The 16,452-nt window shown below is 37.8% G+C and overlaps 1 protein-coding gene across 1 annotated transcript in view; it reads left to right on the plus strand.

The window, feature by feature from the left end:
• Positions 1-15,674, plus strand: part of PALMD (palmdelphin) — a 49,156-nt gene extending 33,482 nt beyond the window's left edge. The window contains exons 4-8 of the mRNA XM_003990357.6: positions 7,456-7,570; positions 7,711-7,744; positions 7,863-7,976; positions 9,579-10,676; positions 15,313-15,674. Coding sequence (XP_003990406.2) covers positions 7,456-7,570; positions 7,711-7,744; positions 7,863-7,976; positions 9,579-10,676; positions 15,313-15,356 — 1,405 coding nt within the window. The 3' untranslated portion in view covers positions 15,357-15,674. The remainder of the gene's footprint in view (positions 1-7,455; positions 7,571-7,710; positions 7,745-7,862; positions 7,977-9,578; positions 10,677-15,312) is intronic.
• The last annotated feature ends 778 nt before the right edge of the window (positions 15,675-16,452 follow it).

Below are 16,452 nucleotides of genomic sequence, written 5' to 3' on the forward strand. Positions count from 1 at the left end.
AAGAGAAAGGGCTAACTAATCATTATTGAGTAACTCCTCTGTGTCACACCCTGTGGTAGAGGCTTACAAAAATAATTTTATTTACCTCCTTAAGACAACCTTTTGTGAATACCATTATTATCCACCAAAGAAGAAAACTGAAGCTTGGTTGGGCTAAATAAGTAAGCCAAGTACATTAGCTTTCATATGGGCTCGCTGTCTTGTTTCCATGGGTAGAGCTGAAAACAAAAAAGTAGACCTTCACACAAAAACTCACAAAATATAGGTCAACCACCAGCCACCTCCTGTTTTCCCAAGATTCAGTGGGGAAAAAGAAGGAAAGAGAATCTGCACTTAAGGGAAGAGTCAAAGATTACAACTGCTCACCACTCCAGACCAAATTCAACATCTGCTGGAGGTGAACACATTCTGAGAACCTGTGAGTCCCAAAAGAAACTGAATCCTTCTTTGTCTAGCTTGGATGGGGTCAGTGAGGTGGTCCTAGCAATTCCATCAACTAATTTCAGAGGTATATCAGTGGTGACACAACCTGGACCAAGTCCTGCTGATTCAGACCATCCCAGAGAAATGATCACTGGGCCATCTCTGGGTGTAGTCCTGGCCTTTAATAGGCTCCCAGCCTATTACAGCAAACAGCTCATCAGTCCTTTGGGAGTGTATAGCCAAAGCCAGTCATAAACTTAATTTCAAACACAGCATCAGTGATTACCTTCAAACTACAGTATTATAATCAAATTACATCAGCCATCTTTTATTTAAGACCTAAAACTTCTATTACTTTGAACAACAGTCTTGTGCCCAAACAAAGAAAGGCTGGCTATAAAGTGGCTATAGCTTATGGAAACCCCAGACTCTGAAACAGAGACTGTTGTAAGAACCTCTACCAAAATCCAAACTCAAACAACCAAAAAAAAAAAAAAAAAAAAGTGACAAAGCCTTCACTTTAATCCTGGTCACACTGACTTGTCCACTAAGCAGAAAAATGCCTAGTATAACAAAATTACCCTAATGAATACCAGGACAGAAATATTACCTTTGTATATAATGGGTCAGCACTTTTACATGTGGCCAAACCCCAGCTACGATTTCAATCTTCTGTTTCTTTATTATGATAGGAAGTAAGAAATCCTTTTATACTGATGAGCAAAATGAGTGTTGTGTCTAGGTTCATAAGAACCCATTTTTTAAAGTTTGTTCCCATAGTGGTTAATTAGAAAGTTGTTAACAGCTCAGGGTCTGTCAGCAGAGATTTGATTTCGAATTCTGTCCTGCCACAAGCTACCTGTAAGCCTCCAGGCCAGGGGGCTATCAAGGTGCCCAGCTTGCTTCTCTGTCAAATGGAACTAATAATGGTACTCATGGGGGTTGTTGGAAGGACTAATTAGGCCAATGCCTCATACGGTATAGATACTCAATACATTTTAAATGTTGTTATAATTGCTAGCAAGTAAAATGATGGAAGGTAGAACATAACTCTTCTGAGTCCTGGCCTTTTTGGCCCCAGTGGTAAACTCCATTAGATTGTTAGTCCTTGTTAACTCCACCAAAAACTGAAAGAGATAAATGGACACTTAGCAGCAGAAAAATTGCCTTCTGAAATAACCCCTTCTTGGTGCATCCAGCATTTATGTGCTGTCCTTTTCCTAAGACAAAAAATTGCATGTTGGAATTGGATTGGGGACATTATCTCGTGATGATTAAGGGAGGTTATTACTAGAAGAGTGCATGAAATGAAAGCTACCTGCTTTCACATAGGGAGCTCTTGAAAATAACCCTATTTTTCCCCAGCAAATAGGCAGGGAGAAGAAAGATTCCAATAATGGATAGCATTACAAATCCTTTTTCATGTACTCTGCTTATCTAAATTGGCACATGATGCCTGCCCACCCTCTCTCAGAAATCATGAGAGGTGCTAACTCATCCATCAGGCCCCACCTAACAGCCCAGGAGGCACCAAGAAGGATATTTCTCTTTCTCTGCTGCCTGTTTCTCGTCAAACTGAATCAGCATTTCTGGGAGCTCAGTTCCCATTCAGAAAGGTAATACCTTGTAAAAATGGGCATGGCAGCACTTATGGAAATTCTAACCCATCAGCTGAGAGATAAGCAGGTGAAGGTTAGAAAGTTATTCCCTAGTGACCTCACCAAAAGCTTTCCATGTAAAAAAAATAGTTTTACATCCATATTTTTATTTTTATATATACAAAACTAAAGTTTTATATAAATACACATATGTATGTTTATGTGCAGTTGTATATGGATGAACATACATACAAATATATATACATACACATGCACAAATATGTATACATATACATGTATATGTATATGTATATTATGTATATGTATATTATACACACAGATAGTACAGATAGTACAGATATATGTGTATATATATATACACAATATACACACACACACATAAATATTCCCCAATATTTCACTTATACTTGCTAATTTTTTCTCTCTACTCAAAGCTTTTGGAAAAGGATTACATATGAGTCCCTAATTTAAGCCCTGAATTTTTCTGAGCTTTAAACAAGAGTTGAGTATCCTCCTAACTATGAAGAGTCACTGAGCCAGAAAAAGAAATTAATATAGATATAGATACAGAGAAATTTGAAAAGGAAGTTAACCCAAATGGTAATATTAAATAAAAATACGGATGATCAAATTTATTCAACAAATAATAGTTTGGATTCCATATTATGTACATGAGAAAAGAGAAACAAGGAGGAAAAAGTAAAACTATCAGAGAGACAGATATTTTAAAAATCCCTTATGAAGCATGTATCAAGTACCTACTATACCAGCTGGGCATTGTTTTAGGCTTCCCAACCTCAGCGCCATTGACATTTTAGGCCAGATAAGTCTTTGTTGGGCGACTGTTCTGCGCATGTAGGATGTTTAAGAGCATCTCTGGCCTCCACCCACTAGGTGTCAGTAGCAGTCCTCAAGTTGTGACAACCAAAATGTCTCCAGCATTGCCAGATGTCCTCACGGTGAAATTACTGTCAGTGAGACCCACCATGCTAGAGATACAAAAATAGTGCCTACGTACCAGTTGCAATTTTTGTTTTATGTTCCTTAAGAACAGGCAATCCTCAAAAACTTGGCACATTTTCCAGGGAGGAGGCACAGTTCCTCCTCCTTGGTGTGGAGGTTGTTAGACCTCCTCTTCTTCCATTGCCGGACTGCCACCATGCTTTCCCCTCTCAGTTCCGACCCTGTGAGGGGGAGGCTGGCCAAAGCCAGTTCCAGGCTCTGTTACTCTTTCCTGGGTTTCCCATCACTTCCACTGGCATTCTGATCTGTCAGAATGCTTTTCTAGAACAACAAATGTGTAACATTTATCTTTTGATCTTATTTATATTGTCCATAAATAATATATAGAAGTATCAAATCAACATATAAAAATAGGATATAGAGTTTTGCATTTGAGTGAGAATTTTAGGAAATGCTCTGTATCACTAAGCATCTCCTGTAGAGGTTTGTGATTCTAAGTAATTAGCACCAAAAGGATTCCTTCTTATCCTGTGTAACAGAGAGCTGGCTGTAACTAAATGATAAAGAAGAGAAAGGGGGTGTTCGTTTGTTTCTGTTTGGTTTTAATAAACATGCCTGATATGTCATTTGACTGCAACCTCATATTAATGCATCTTTCACCCAGTGACTTGAAAACCTTCAAAAACATTCATTAGCAGATACTTTGATGAGGTTAGCAGACTTTCAACCTTGTATTCTTACCGTATTAGTCTAAAGACATCCATGAGAATCATATGGCATTACACTACCCATGGGCCTCTCTACAGAGGAAAACAACTATAAATACCAGTGCATTTCTAATTCCCTGAGATGTAATTGGCCAAACAGATCAAGAATCTATCTCTGTGCCCCAGCTATAGAAAGGAGCAGAAACTGGAGGAAACTAGCTTTTGCTGAGTGCATGCTATTTCTTTAATTCTTTATTAAACCCTATGAAGTAGTAACATTGCCCAGATCTCTAAATGTTTAATTTTTCCAGGATTCAGTCCTTGGAAGCCCTGACTTTCTAGGAAATCTTATCCACGCCTATGGCTATACATACCAACTCCCAAATTTACATTCAAACCCAGACTTCTCTGAGCTCCCAACGTTTGTGTGTTTTCTCCGTGTCACCATTGACTATCTCGAAGTTACCACATCCAGCACCACTCTCTTTCTTCTCCCTCCCAGATTTCTGTCCGAGCAATTAAATTCACATCTTTCCAATTATTCACAAACATCAGACTCACCCTTGACATCTCTCTTTTTCTCACACCCCACATGTAATGTATCAACAAATCCTGGCAACTCTTCCTTCGAAATATTTCCAGATTCTAATCGCCTCTCACCCTTCTACCAGCAACCCCCCTGAATTAAGCCATCTTCTGTGAAGTGTTACAACTACTGACCTCCGTGGTTTTCCCCTCCAGCCTATTCTCCACACAGCAGCCAATGTGATTGTTTAAATTTCAGGTCATGACATGTTTTGTCTTCTGCTCAGTATTCCCTGTGGTTCCCTAAAGGCCTTACCATACATTAGGCCCCATATGGTCTAGTCACCTGCCACCTCTCTGACTTCATTTCTTACCACTCTGCTTATTCCCCGTGCTCTTACCCTGAGTTTTGTGGTTATTCTTACCTCTCCAGAAAGCACTTCCCCTACCACCCTCATGTACCCTTCTCTCGCTTCCTTCATATCTCTGCTCAAATGACGCTTTGTCAAGTAGCCCCTCCCTGACCACACTGTGCAAACAGTGCCTCCTCCCCAGGCACTCTTCATCCCTTTACCCTTATGTTTATAGTCCTTATCCTACTTTATCCTACTTTTTAATGGAAGTATTTTTCTTCATAAGTAAATGTGTGTATATGTATTTACATATACATATGTAAATATGTATGTATATACATTTGCAGGAGTTGGCAAACTATGACCCAGGACAAAATTTAGCCCTGGCCTATTTCTACATAGCCACAAGCTAGGAATGGTTTTTATTATTATTATTATTATTATTTAAGGGATGTAAAAGGGAAAAAAGATAAATAAGCAAAAGAAATTGTATGTGTGGCCTGTAACGCCTAAAATTAATTAATTTTTAATGAATTAATTAATTAACTATCTGGCCCTTTATAGAAAAAGTTGCCAGTTCCTCTGTTAGTGTATTGTTGGTGTCCTCCCACTAGAATATAAACTTCTTGGGGCCAGGAATTTGTTTTTTTTACTGTCATATACCTAGCACATAGGATTGTGCCTGCTACAAAATAGATGCTAAACAAATATTTTTCATGAACAAATGAATAAATGAAATGAATGAAGATAATGAGCCTTAGCAAGGTCTGGTGACTTGTCTAGGGTCACACAAGAAGTTAGAAGATGAACCAGTATTCAAACCCAGATCCATCCGGTTCCACAGCTGAATCCTGCAGTCTAAAAGCTGCTTGCAGCAATGATATAATCATCCTTGTTTTCTATTCAAAAGATCCTCATTAGACTGTCTCTAACATGCTGTTGGATAAAGGATCCCGTGAGACAGGGCATGGAAGGAGAAAGAGACACTGTGTGTTGTAGAAAACCTTTAATAATTATACCATAATAATACATATCTGATATCAACCATATTCAATGTGCTCATATACATCATCTCTTCTTAACTTCACCAAATTTCTGTATAAAATTTAAGGCAGGTACCATATTCTCATTGTACATGTTATAAAACTGAGTTTCAGGGAGTTTAAAGGAATTGGTTGTCACAAGCAGTGAATAGCAGACACAGAATAATCCAGATCTATCGCTTTTAGTATGGACCTTTCCATTCTACCAACCAACATATATCCCCACAACTCTACTGATGGACGGATGTGCTACCATGGATGGAGTCTGATTTTAATAGAATGTCAGTCACACCTCAGTAACTTCTAAGAAACCCGAAGTACTATATTTTACTTGGAATTCTATAATAGGTGAGAAAACTTCTTTAGCTACAAATGGCCAACTACCAATGGCCAGCAGCAGCAGGAAAGTCAGAACTTTGAAACTGTAGCAATGAGTGGGAGAATGGTCAGGCAGACCACACCTTGGGCTTTTATTGGTGTGACAATAACACAAAATTTTTTAAAAAATTTTTAATGTTTATTTTTTGAGAGAGCATGTACATGAGGGGGGAAGGGGCAGAGAGAAAGGGAGACACAGAATCCAAAGCAGGCTCCAGGCTCTGAGCTGTCAGCACAGAGCCTGTCGTGGGGCTCAAACTCATGAACCATGAGATCATGACCTGAGCCGAAGTCAGACACTTAACCATCTGAGCCACCCAGGCACCCCAATAGCACAATATTTTTGCACTGCCAAATCCATAACCATCTTAAAGAAAGAAGCCAAAAACTGACAATTATCATAGCAGATGCTAATACCCATGGCTGTCACCTCCTGGACTAGCTGCTCTATCTAATCAGCCATCCTCTGAGGCAGCTGACTTTACAACATAGAGTATTTGGCTGAGAAACTACATGTAATCCATGGCAGCCAAGGGTCAGCCTTACTAACTGCATGAATGCTGGTGGCTCTATGTTTTTATAAAGGAAGAGGTCACGACATCACACCCCGATGTTAACTTGAATCTGACAAGCAGCTGCACTCTGGTCAAGATTCCAGGTCAGAATGTTTGCAACAGTCCAATTTCAAATGGCTCTCTCTTGGCCCCAATAAGTTCCCTTACACTTCATTAGGCCATGTGTGGGTTTTTTTATTGTTGTTGTTTTGTTTTTTGTTTTTCAGAAAATGTAGCCTCTATAAACAGCAGCATCTGAGGCCATCATACTAAGTTTTGTCCGTTTCTCATCTCTCCACCCTATTCACTACAGTATGTCACAATTCTTAGGAAACTGTGAAGTTAAAATGAAGTGTCATTTTCAATGTTAGGATATACAGGGTTTTGGAAGTGATAGTTTTGATTATTAAATTAAGTCTAATAATTATAATCTTATAAAGTGCTGATTAGCTACAAAAAAATTATTATAATGTTTTCTCCAAATAATATGGAGACTCAGGTAAGAAAAATCAGTAACCTAGGTAATAACTACAGATGAACCATACCTTGTGGCTCAACTTCAAACTTAAGTCTCTTTATAAAAGAAATTTCTCCATTTCATTTGGAAATAACATTTGTAATTGCAAAGAAGAAAATGAGGCAAGGTTCAAATAGTTTACCTAAGGAAAAAAAAGATGTTTGTTTTAACTTGAAGATTGTTACATCAAAGTCATGTGTTATGTACCTTCTATGTACTAAATCTGATGGTTAGTGTAATGCTATGTTCTTAAAAGGTATCTGGATATTTACATGCAATATTCCAAGGAAAGTTTATATATGGAGAAGACATATTTGGGAACTCTACGTTTGTACTGTCTTAAGCAGTAAAAAGTGCATCTTTCTGTTGTCAGACTTGAGAAGGAGATCCAAGATCTTGAAAAGGCTGAGCTGCAAATCTCAATCAATGAAGAGGCAATTTTGAAGAAACTGAAATCAATTGAGAGGACAACAGAAGACATAATAAGGGTGAGCATTAACATTTAAAACTATGAGTCCCTCCCAGAATGAGTCTACAAACAGTATATAATTCTTCAAACTATATCCACATTTAGAATTTCTGTTTTAAACTGAACTGTTTTAATCATGGAGAACTCTTTTTCTTATAGTCTGTGAAGGTGGAAATGGAAGAAACATCAGAAGGTATGTTTTTGAGCAGTCTATTCTATGTCTAACTACATTTTTTAATAAACCCACAGAAACATTTCCCATTATTGTAAATATATTCTAAATGTATTTTGAATTAATACTAATTTTACAGAGTCAATTGAAGACATCTATGCTAATATCCCTGACCTTCCAAAATCCTATGTGCCTTCCAGATTAAGGAAGGAAAGAAATGAAGGAACAGAAGATGACGAACAGAATAGAAAAGGTACATGAAATATCTGTATCCAAAGGCAGGTTCTCAAATTCAGATTTTATAATGTCAGATATTAACAACCTGCTGTTACATCTGATGCTTCAGGTTAAGCAACAGTCCATTTTATAAAGTTCCATGAGGTATCTGAGTCACTTGCATAGGTAGGGATAATGGAGTTATAGGGACAGAGAAGATAAAGGATTGAGAAAGACAAACTCTTAAAAGCAAAGCTCCCCTGCTCAAAAATATCTCTCCCCAAATATTCCATCTAGTAGGCAATCTCTTAGATTACTAAGATCCTTTATGAAAGTAAAAATATCCCTTGGGAAAGTTGGGCATTATTTACCCCCATGTGGAATGGTTTTCATAAAACTAATACTTCCAAGACTCCAGAAAAAATGAAGGCTTGTATGGGGCCAGAGAGGGAACCTTTGAATTTCAGACCAGAAAAGGAAGCTACACTCTATAAGCAGGTAGCAGTCATTCATTTAAATATTCAACAAATATTTAGTGACCACATACTACAGGGCAAGCTCAGTTCTTGCACTAGGAATACAGTAGTGAATAAAACAACAAAAATCTCTGCCTTCTTGGAGCTGACATCCTAAAGGAGATAACAGACCTAAAATTAAGCAAATAGATTAAAAATACCAAATTAGGCTGTGAAAATACTAAAGAATAAAACAGAGGTGGGGGACATGGAGAGTGGGAATGGGGAGGGTTGCAGTTTTAGTTGGGTAGCTGGGGGGAGCCAAGAACCACCGGGCTACCGAGGAGGTATGAAATCAAGATGGGTCCAAAAAGGAAAGTGGGAGGCCAGAGCAGAAGCCAAAGCACTGCCACATTGTAATTGGGCCCAGATTCCTAAGAGTTCTTAAAACTCCAGTCATGAGGAATTTGCCTGCGCCTTGAAGCAGGGCTCATCCACACAGTGCTCTCCAGTTCACTTGCTTCAGTTCAGCTTATATTGCTCTATTTTTTTCCTCCTACTTGAAAATTGGAATGAAAGAAACACAAAAAGAAGGCAGAAGGAGAAGCATGTGATTCTTGCCTTCCTCCTCCCTCTTCAATACCAGTTCTACATTTAAACAGCTTCCCTGCTGTGAAAACTTTAGAACACTCCTCTATGATTTCAGCAGGCTGCTGGCCCACACAGCAAGGATGTGACTTAATAAAATATACCGTGCTAGACCTTTTACCTGCTGTAATGCCTGGTGCAACCCATTCTTCCTAGCTAACAAAGAGGTCTGACTCCTCCCGTTGGATAATGTAAGAGTGCGATCTGTCTTGTTGGATTTATTAGTTACAAAGAGGATATTTTTTGGTTTCCCAATGGAATCATCAGCTTCTCTTCTCCAACCAGCTTTTCAGTCCCATTTTTTCAGTAATTCCATACATCCTTACATAAAAACCTAGGTCATTACGGTGCTGGCCTTTACATTGATTGACCTTATACAATCAATGAATAAAATCAAAAATTTTAAAAACAGACAACAGCATCTCACATGAAAGAATATCAAAGGGTATACTTAACATAAAAATACATTGTGAAAGCAGGCTACTGTATAAGAGAAAAAGTTAACTAAATCAAAGATCAAATTTCTCTCCTGACAGCTTTGTATGCCATGGAAATTAAAGTTGAAAAAGACTTGAAAACTGGAGAAAGTACAGTCCTGTCTTCTATACCTCTCCCATCAGATGACTTTAAAGGTACAGGAATAAAAGTTTACGACGACGGGCAGAAGTCAGTATATGCAGTAAGCTCTAATCATGGTGCAGCATACAATGGCACCGATGGCCTGGCACCAGTTGAGGTAGAGGAACTTTTAAGACAAGCCTCAGAGAGAAACTCTAAATCTCCAACAGAGTATCATGAGCCTGTATATGCCAATCCATTTTGCAGGCCTACAACTCCACAGAGGGAGAAGATAACTCCTGGACCAAATTTTCAAGAAAGGATAAAGATGAAAGCTAACGGACTAGGTAATGATATGAATGAATCTGTATACACTATGGACAATGGACTTTCAGAGGAGAGGGACAACAGCTTCAATCATGTCAGCCCTGTTCGACCGATACCTCAACCCCGATCAATGACTCAACAAGCCAAGGAGATGCCCGACACCCTACAAAAGAGGCTGATGACTCCTTGGGAAGAATCAAATGTGATGCAGGACAAATATTCACCCTCTCCAAAGGCAAGAATGAGTCCCAGCGAAGCAATAGCTGGGAAGCCAAAACACCAGGATTCTTCTCCTGCTTGCCAGGAGGATGAGGAAGATATCAGATACAATATCGTTCATTCCTTGCCCTCTGACATGGCTGATACAGAACCCGTGACAATGATTTTCATGGGCTACCAGCAGGCAGAAGACAATGAAGAAGAAAAGAAGCTTCTGACAGGGTATGATGGGATCATCCATGCTGAGCTGGTTGTGATTGATGATGAGGAGGAGGAGGGTGAAGGAGAAGCTGAGAAACCGTCCTACCATCCTGTAGCTCCCTACAGTCAGGTTTACCAGCCTGCCAAACCAACACCACTTCCTAGAAAGAGATCAGAAATTAATCCCTATGAAAACATAAACCACAAATCTCCCCACAAAAATTCCATATCCTGGAAAGAGCAAGAAGAAAGCTTAGGCAACCCGGTTCAACATTCTCCACTTGATGTTCAGATAGCTGGAGATGGGACCGAGGACCCGTCCTTAACAGGTAATGAAAATAACAAGGCTTGCCACTGCTGTTTAATCGTGTGACAATCTTCCTTTTGTGTTGTTAACAAGCCCTCTTGCTTTCAGCTTTTTTTGACCACCTCATAGAATAATACACACTAAGGGTTTTTTTCTTTTCTTTAATTAATAATGATCTGATTAAGTCACTTCAAAAGATAAAATGAAAAAAAAAAAACAGTTGTTGCCTTATTTGAATATTGCATTGATTGACCTTAGAAACTTGAAGTCTGTCTTCTGTCATAGTACAGTACTGCTTGTGAATGTATTTGGATTACTAATATACTGAATCATCTATATCATATCTTTTCCCATCAGAATCTGATGCCAGCTACTTGTTTGTGCCTGTTACTTAAACTTCCTACTTAAGTTAACAAGTTGCCTTAATTTTGCAAGAAAAAACAAGAAACAAATTTTATTCAGTGTGATATTTTATTACTTTGCTATATCTCATTTCCCTATGCTTTTATAGTTTAACTTTACTTCTTTAATTTTTCTACATTTTAAAACAGAATGCCAATTTCTCTTGCATTATCTATAACATCTAACTTTCCATAGTCTTCCCTAACTTAGCAATTTTTTTTCTATTTTTTTCTATTTTCTATTTACACTTCTCAGTTTCTATAAAGTTTTATAGCTGTCTAGCTTTTTTAGCATTAAATGGAAAATTACACTTTTTTCTACAAAAGTGACAGCTCATCAATTTTAAATTCCTTGTTATCGCTTGAATATCATATTCTACTTCTCATTTATAAAAAAATAAATAAGATTCTGACAAAATTAATTATAATAGCTCTACTTAACCTTAGCTAAAGACCTAAGTCAAATTACTCAGACATATAGGTTCTGAATGTGTTAGTGGGATGATAATTTTAAATGTTTCTAGTGGAAAGATTCTCATTAAAAAGCAATAAATGTTAAGCTCCAGCTAATTCAGCAAACAGAACTTGCTAATTCTATAGAAGTGTGGTAGTACTTGCACAAGTGAGGAAGTGTTCTTTTGCAACCCATAAGCTCAATTTTGGGTTGACAATAACACAAGCAAATGGGCCTCTTCCATTCTTTTAAGTAGTTAAATTAGGCATACCAACTGAAATTTTAATTATCTGAAGAATTTCTAACCTGTTGGTAAGTGTACACTTACCTTTCTAAATCAGAGCTGTGTGATACATCCCCACAATGAAAACCTGCTAAAACTAAAAGTTCCTTTCCATTTTGAGAATGAGTTTTGCTTGCTAATGAGATGTTGTGAATTAAATTCATTTTTAAAAGAACAACACAGTAGGGGTGCCTGGGTGGCTCAGTGGTTAAGCGTCCGACTTCGGCTCAGGTCATGATCTCTCAGTTTGTGAGTTTGAGCCCCATGTCGGGCTCTGTGCTGACAGCTCAGGGCCTGGAGCCTGCTTCTGATTCTGTGTCTCCCTCTCTCTCTGCCCCTCCCCTGCTAACAGTTTGTCTCTCTCTATCTCTCAATAATAAAAAAATGTTAAAAAAAATTTAATATAAAAAAAAAGAACAACACAGTAGACTTAGAAGAGAAGGAACACATTGATTATGGTCAAGAATAGTGACATTCCCTACTATAAAATCTTCCATTTTTGCACTTGGATGTTAGCCACCTCCTCCTGAATACCCCTATTCCTTATTCCCTACCCATGTCAACACATTTACCCCACAGAAAAAGACAGGAAGTGACTAATGTTTCCAGACAACACTAATCATGCCACTGAACTAAAATAATGAAAACAGGAAGACCTTTTCCAGACAAAGTAACAATACAAAGTTCTGTACTATCAATCAAAGCCTATTATAAACAGAATGCTCCAAATTCCTTGCCTTCCATCATGATATTGTTTGACATTCCTGTTTTCCAATTCAGTGCATGGATTACAGAGCTTCTATATTTTTAACTGGGTTTTTTTAAATAAGCAAATCATATTGACATATGCTCTCACCCCCAGAAGGCCTTCCCATACATAGGATATATAGCCACCTATGCAATTCAATTTCACAAACACCACATAGGTTGAGCTTCTCCCCTAAAACTGCAAAAATGCTTACTGAAATACTTGAAAATCCATCATTTCAGTCAATTCCTTTAATTATGGTATAGGTCACCTACTAAATATAAATATTCTTGGAAAGCCTAATAGTTAAGAATTATTAGTCTTTTTTTTCTTAGTGTAAATGTTGTTATGAGAGCCTTATCTAAAAGCAATTTTGAATTAGGAAAAGAGCACAAAGGAGTAAGAAAGAGGGGAGAAAGTGAAGATCCAAATGTCTCAGTCAAAACTTTTGAACGGGTGAAGTCATGACAAGAAAATTCAGCAAAGTCCATTGGCTAATGTAAATATAAAATGGTCATGTTCTAAAGTATAGCTTAATGCCACATACATCCACCAGTGAGTGGCCCCAGTGCGCTTTTACTGGGACTCCTCTACTATTCCCACCAACTAGGCAGCTGGCTTTCTTTGATAGTCCTTGCCAACCTCTTCTTGTACTCCTAGATCTAGTCACCCCTCTTAGATATGTCAGCATCACTTCAGGATGATAGAGGTGGGGGACCTCAGCTCCAAGGGATTCACATGCTACTGGTGTCAAAATTGCCAACCTGTGGCAATCATTAGGAAGCAAGGAATGCTGAGTGTAAGGAGGCAAGCTCTCTTCCACCACGTTCAACCAGCCAAAACTATATGTCTGAATTGCTGTGAGGAGAGCAAGTAAAGATCAGAAAAGAGCAGAAAGGAGGAATAAAAAGGGGAGCTGAGGGCCCAGATTTTTTTTACCTGCTACACCTTCCTATTGTCAACATGCTCCAGCCCTACACATCCACTTGAAACTCACACCATCTACTTGCCATAGGCCACAAGAAAAAATAGCAGACAGTTACAATCTAGAATTCTTTTTTTACCCCTAAAGAAATGGGACAGTGAGCTACTGGATTACCTCACTCCTGAGGATGTGCACATCCAGGATGTCTTTCAAGAACTTCACTGAATGTCCATAGCACCAAGGCTGTGCCTGATTTACTGAATCTCAAGTTGAGGAGTAATTGTAAAGAGGAAGACTTTGTCCCTGCCTTAAAAGATACCTTTAAAAAGTCCCTTAAAACGGAATTTTCCCCTGCTCTCTTTTTTTGGTATGGCCAAGGCAGAGGTCCATAAAATCCAAAAGTAGAAAATATAAAGCCTTGCTTTCTGCCTTCAGTTCACTTCCTGCTGTTGAAGTACAGGCATCTCCTTAGGCTTGACCATCCAACATCTCCCAGCAATAGAGACCATCCTCTTGGCTACAGAGCAAAGGTAATTCTCTCAGCTAGCCCTAAATTCAAGGAAATATTCTTGACCCTGACACTAGAAATGCTCATTCTCCTTAAGGTTCCATGGGAAATAATGCTCCTTGACTTCATTTAAATGAAAACATTTCATATAAGTAGAATAACAATAAAAATTATCATAGTCTTTTTACATTATTGGATCCCCCATCACTTCTCATATTTGTAAAAAAAGAGCTCCTTAGAGATGGGGTCATTTCATTGTTAATAGACAACATATGACCGGAAAATGAGACACATGTCTTCCCTGTTATATTTTTTTCATTAAATAAAATCTTGCAATCAGTTAAAGAGCTGGCTCTTGGGCCATATTACACATGAATATAATGATCAGTGCCTTGAAAGCATCTTTCAATTTTTGGAATATGACTGAGGCAGTATACTTTAAAGTCCTAAATATTAAGGACATGATACCAGAACATCAGAGCAGTGTTGTGAATTCTAAATCTACATTTAAAAAAATGGTTTCTACTTCATATTTATTATTAGCAATGGAATATGCTCAAAAGGTATACTGTCATTTGAAAGTATATCTTTTTTTAAGTTTATTTTGAGAGAGAGAGTCCAAGTGGGAGAGGAGCAGAGAGAGAGAGGCAGAGAGAGAGAGAGAATCCCAAGTGGACCACGCATTGTCAGTGCAGAACCCAATGCAGGGTTCCAACTCTTGAACCATGAGATCATGACCCAAGCCAAAGTCAGACACTTAATGAACTGATCCATACAGGTGCCCCAAAAGTATACTTATAACATATCTCGACAAAGATATAATTTTATAATTATTCCAACTCTTAATTAGTGGTTCACATTTTTTCACTCACAAGAAATTTGTTTTTGTCATTCTATATCCAAGAATGGAGCCCCTTGGGATAACCAACTTTGATGACCTAAAAGATAACTCAATCATGAATTAAAGTCATGTTTTTAGTTTTAGTAGTGCATAGCTCAGAAATATGACAAAACATAGTCACTGACATATAGGAATTTATCTAAGGCTAATAGTGAAATTGTGCACTAATCCTGTATTTACTCAACTTATGCTGTGTTTGCCTTACTAATTTTTCTAATCTTTATAGAAATAGGTTCCTTCTAGTTCTGAACCTGTTTCAGTCCTAAGTTAACCATAGCTTATTATTTCTACTATCTTTTTGTGCTACTAAAACAATGCTCACATTATTGGATAAAATCATCTGAGGTATGTTTCAAACTTTCCTGCATTCTATGAAATGGTCATTTAGAGGGAAAACTAAAGCTTTTTTTATAACTTTTTTTTTCTTTCAATTTTCAGCTTTAAGGATGAGAATGGCAAAACTGGGGAAAAAAGTTATCTGAGAGGTGTATCATCTACCCAAACATCCTTTGGAGAAGAACCTAAGAAACATTTGCCAACTTCCCTTCTGGATATTTTGTTTCTTTTTCCTGAGACTCAAAAAAAGTATAATTATAGCCATAGTAAGCCATGTGGATAAGCAGTAATCATTATTTGTGAAAAATTCCAAAACAGCTAGGGAGAACAAACGCTTAACTTTTCCAGTTACTTGACACAATTTGTTGGGGGTTGGGGGAGAAACCAGCATATTTTTATTGTATTGATACCAAAGCATTTCTAATAAGAGTGTGTTAAATTTAAGAATAAAGTTATTTAAAATAGCCTATGTTCTTTTAATTGACATGGTAATTTTGCTAATACAAAAATTGAAAGATCATAGGAAGCCACTACACCTCATCACAGAATTATTCATCTACAGTTCTAACAAGTAAGCATGATATCCCAAGTCAACAAGGCATTAAGACATTCTTCTCCTAAGGACCAGTTGATTTGGTAGAGACTTCAAATTCTTCACATCCACCCCAAAGGTGCATACAATAATCATCCTCATATTTTGGGACTAGATTTGTAGTATCTTGATAGTCCTCATCACTTTGCATATGATAACTGACATGTTCATTCTTTTTGAAATATTACCTTTTCTTTCATTCAGTTCAGTGTGAACTGCATGGTGCAATGACTGATTATGACCTAAGACTACTGGATGGAGGACTTCACATGTTCTCAAAGAATATAAATCTAGTCTAATGTTTGACCAATTTTTGTATACATGTTAGAATCCTAATATTAAAACTGGATAAGAATGTGTACAGTATGTCATTTCTAAGCATTCTTGCCAAGATGCTAAATCCTAATTTGAAGAAGAATATTCCTATGCCAATTCTCTCCTACTCTGCCTTATTGTACTGCCCTCCACCTAACACTCTCAAAATCCATCCTCACACATCTTCCCTGGATCATACCAGTGCATTTTACTCAGGTCCTGCAAGTCCTTCAGTGACTAGTCTGTTTCCTCTCAGAGCAGAAACTGAATTTCTCTTTTGAGGCTATGATGAGACCTTATCTTGGTTACTGGTGTGGAAGTAATGAGAGGTAAAA

Source organism: Felis catus, chromosome C1 (genome assembly GCF_018350175.1).
Source record: "Felis catus isolate Fca126 chromosome C1, F.catus_Fca126_mat1.0, whole genome shotgun sequence".
Classification (NCBI taxonomy): Eukaryota; Metazoa; Chordata; class Mammalia; order Carnivora; family Felidae; genus Felis; species Felis catus.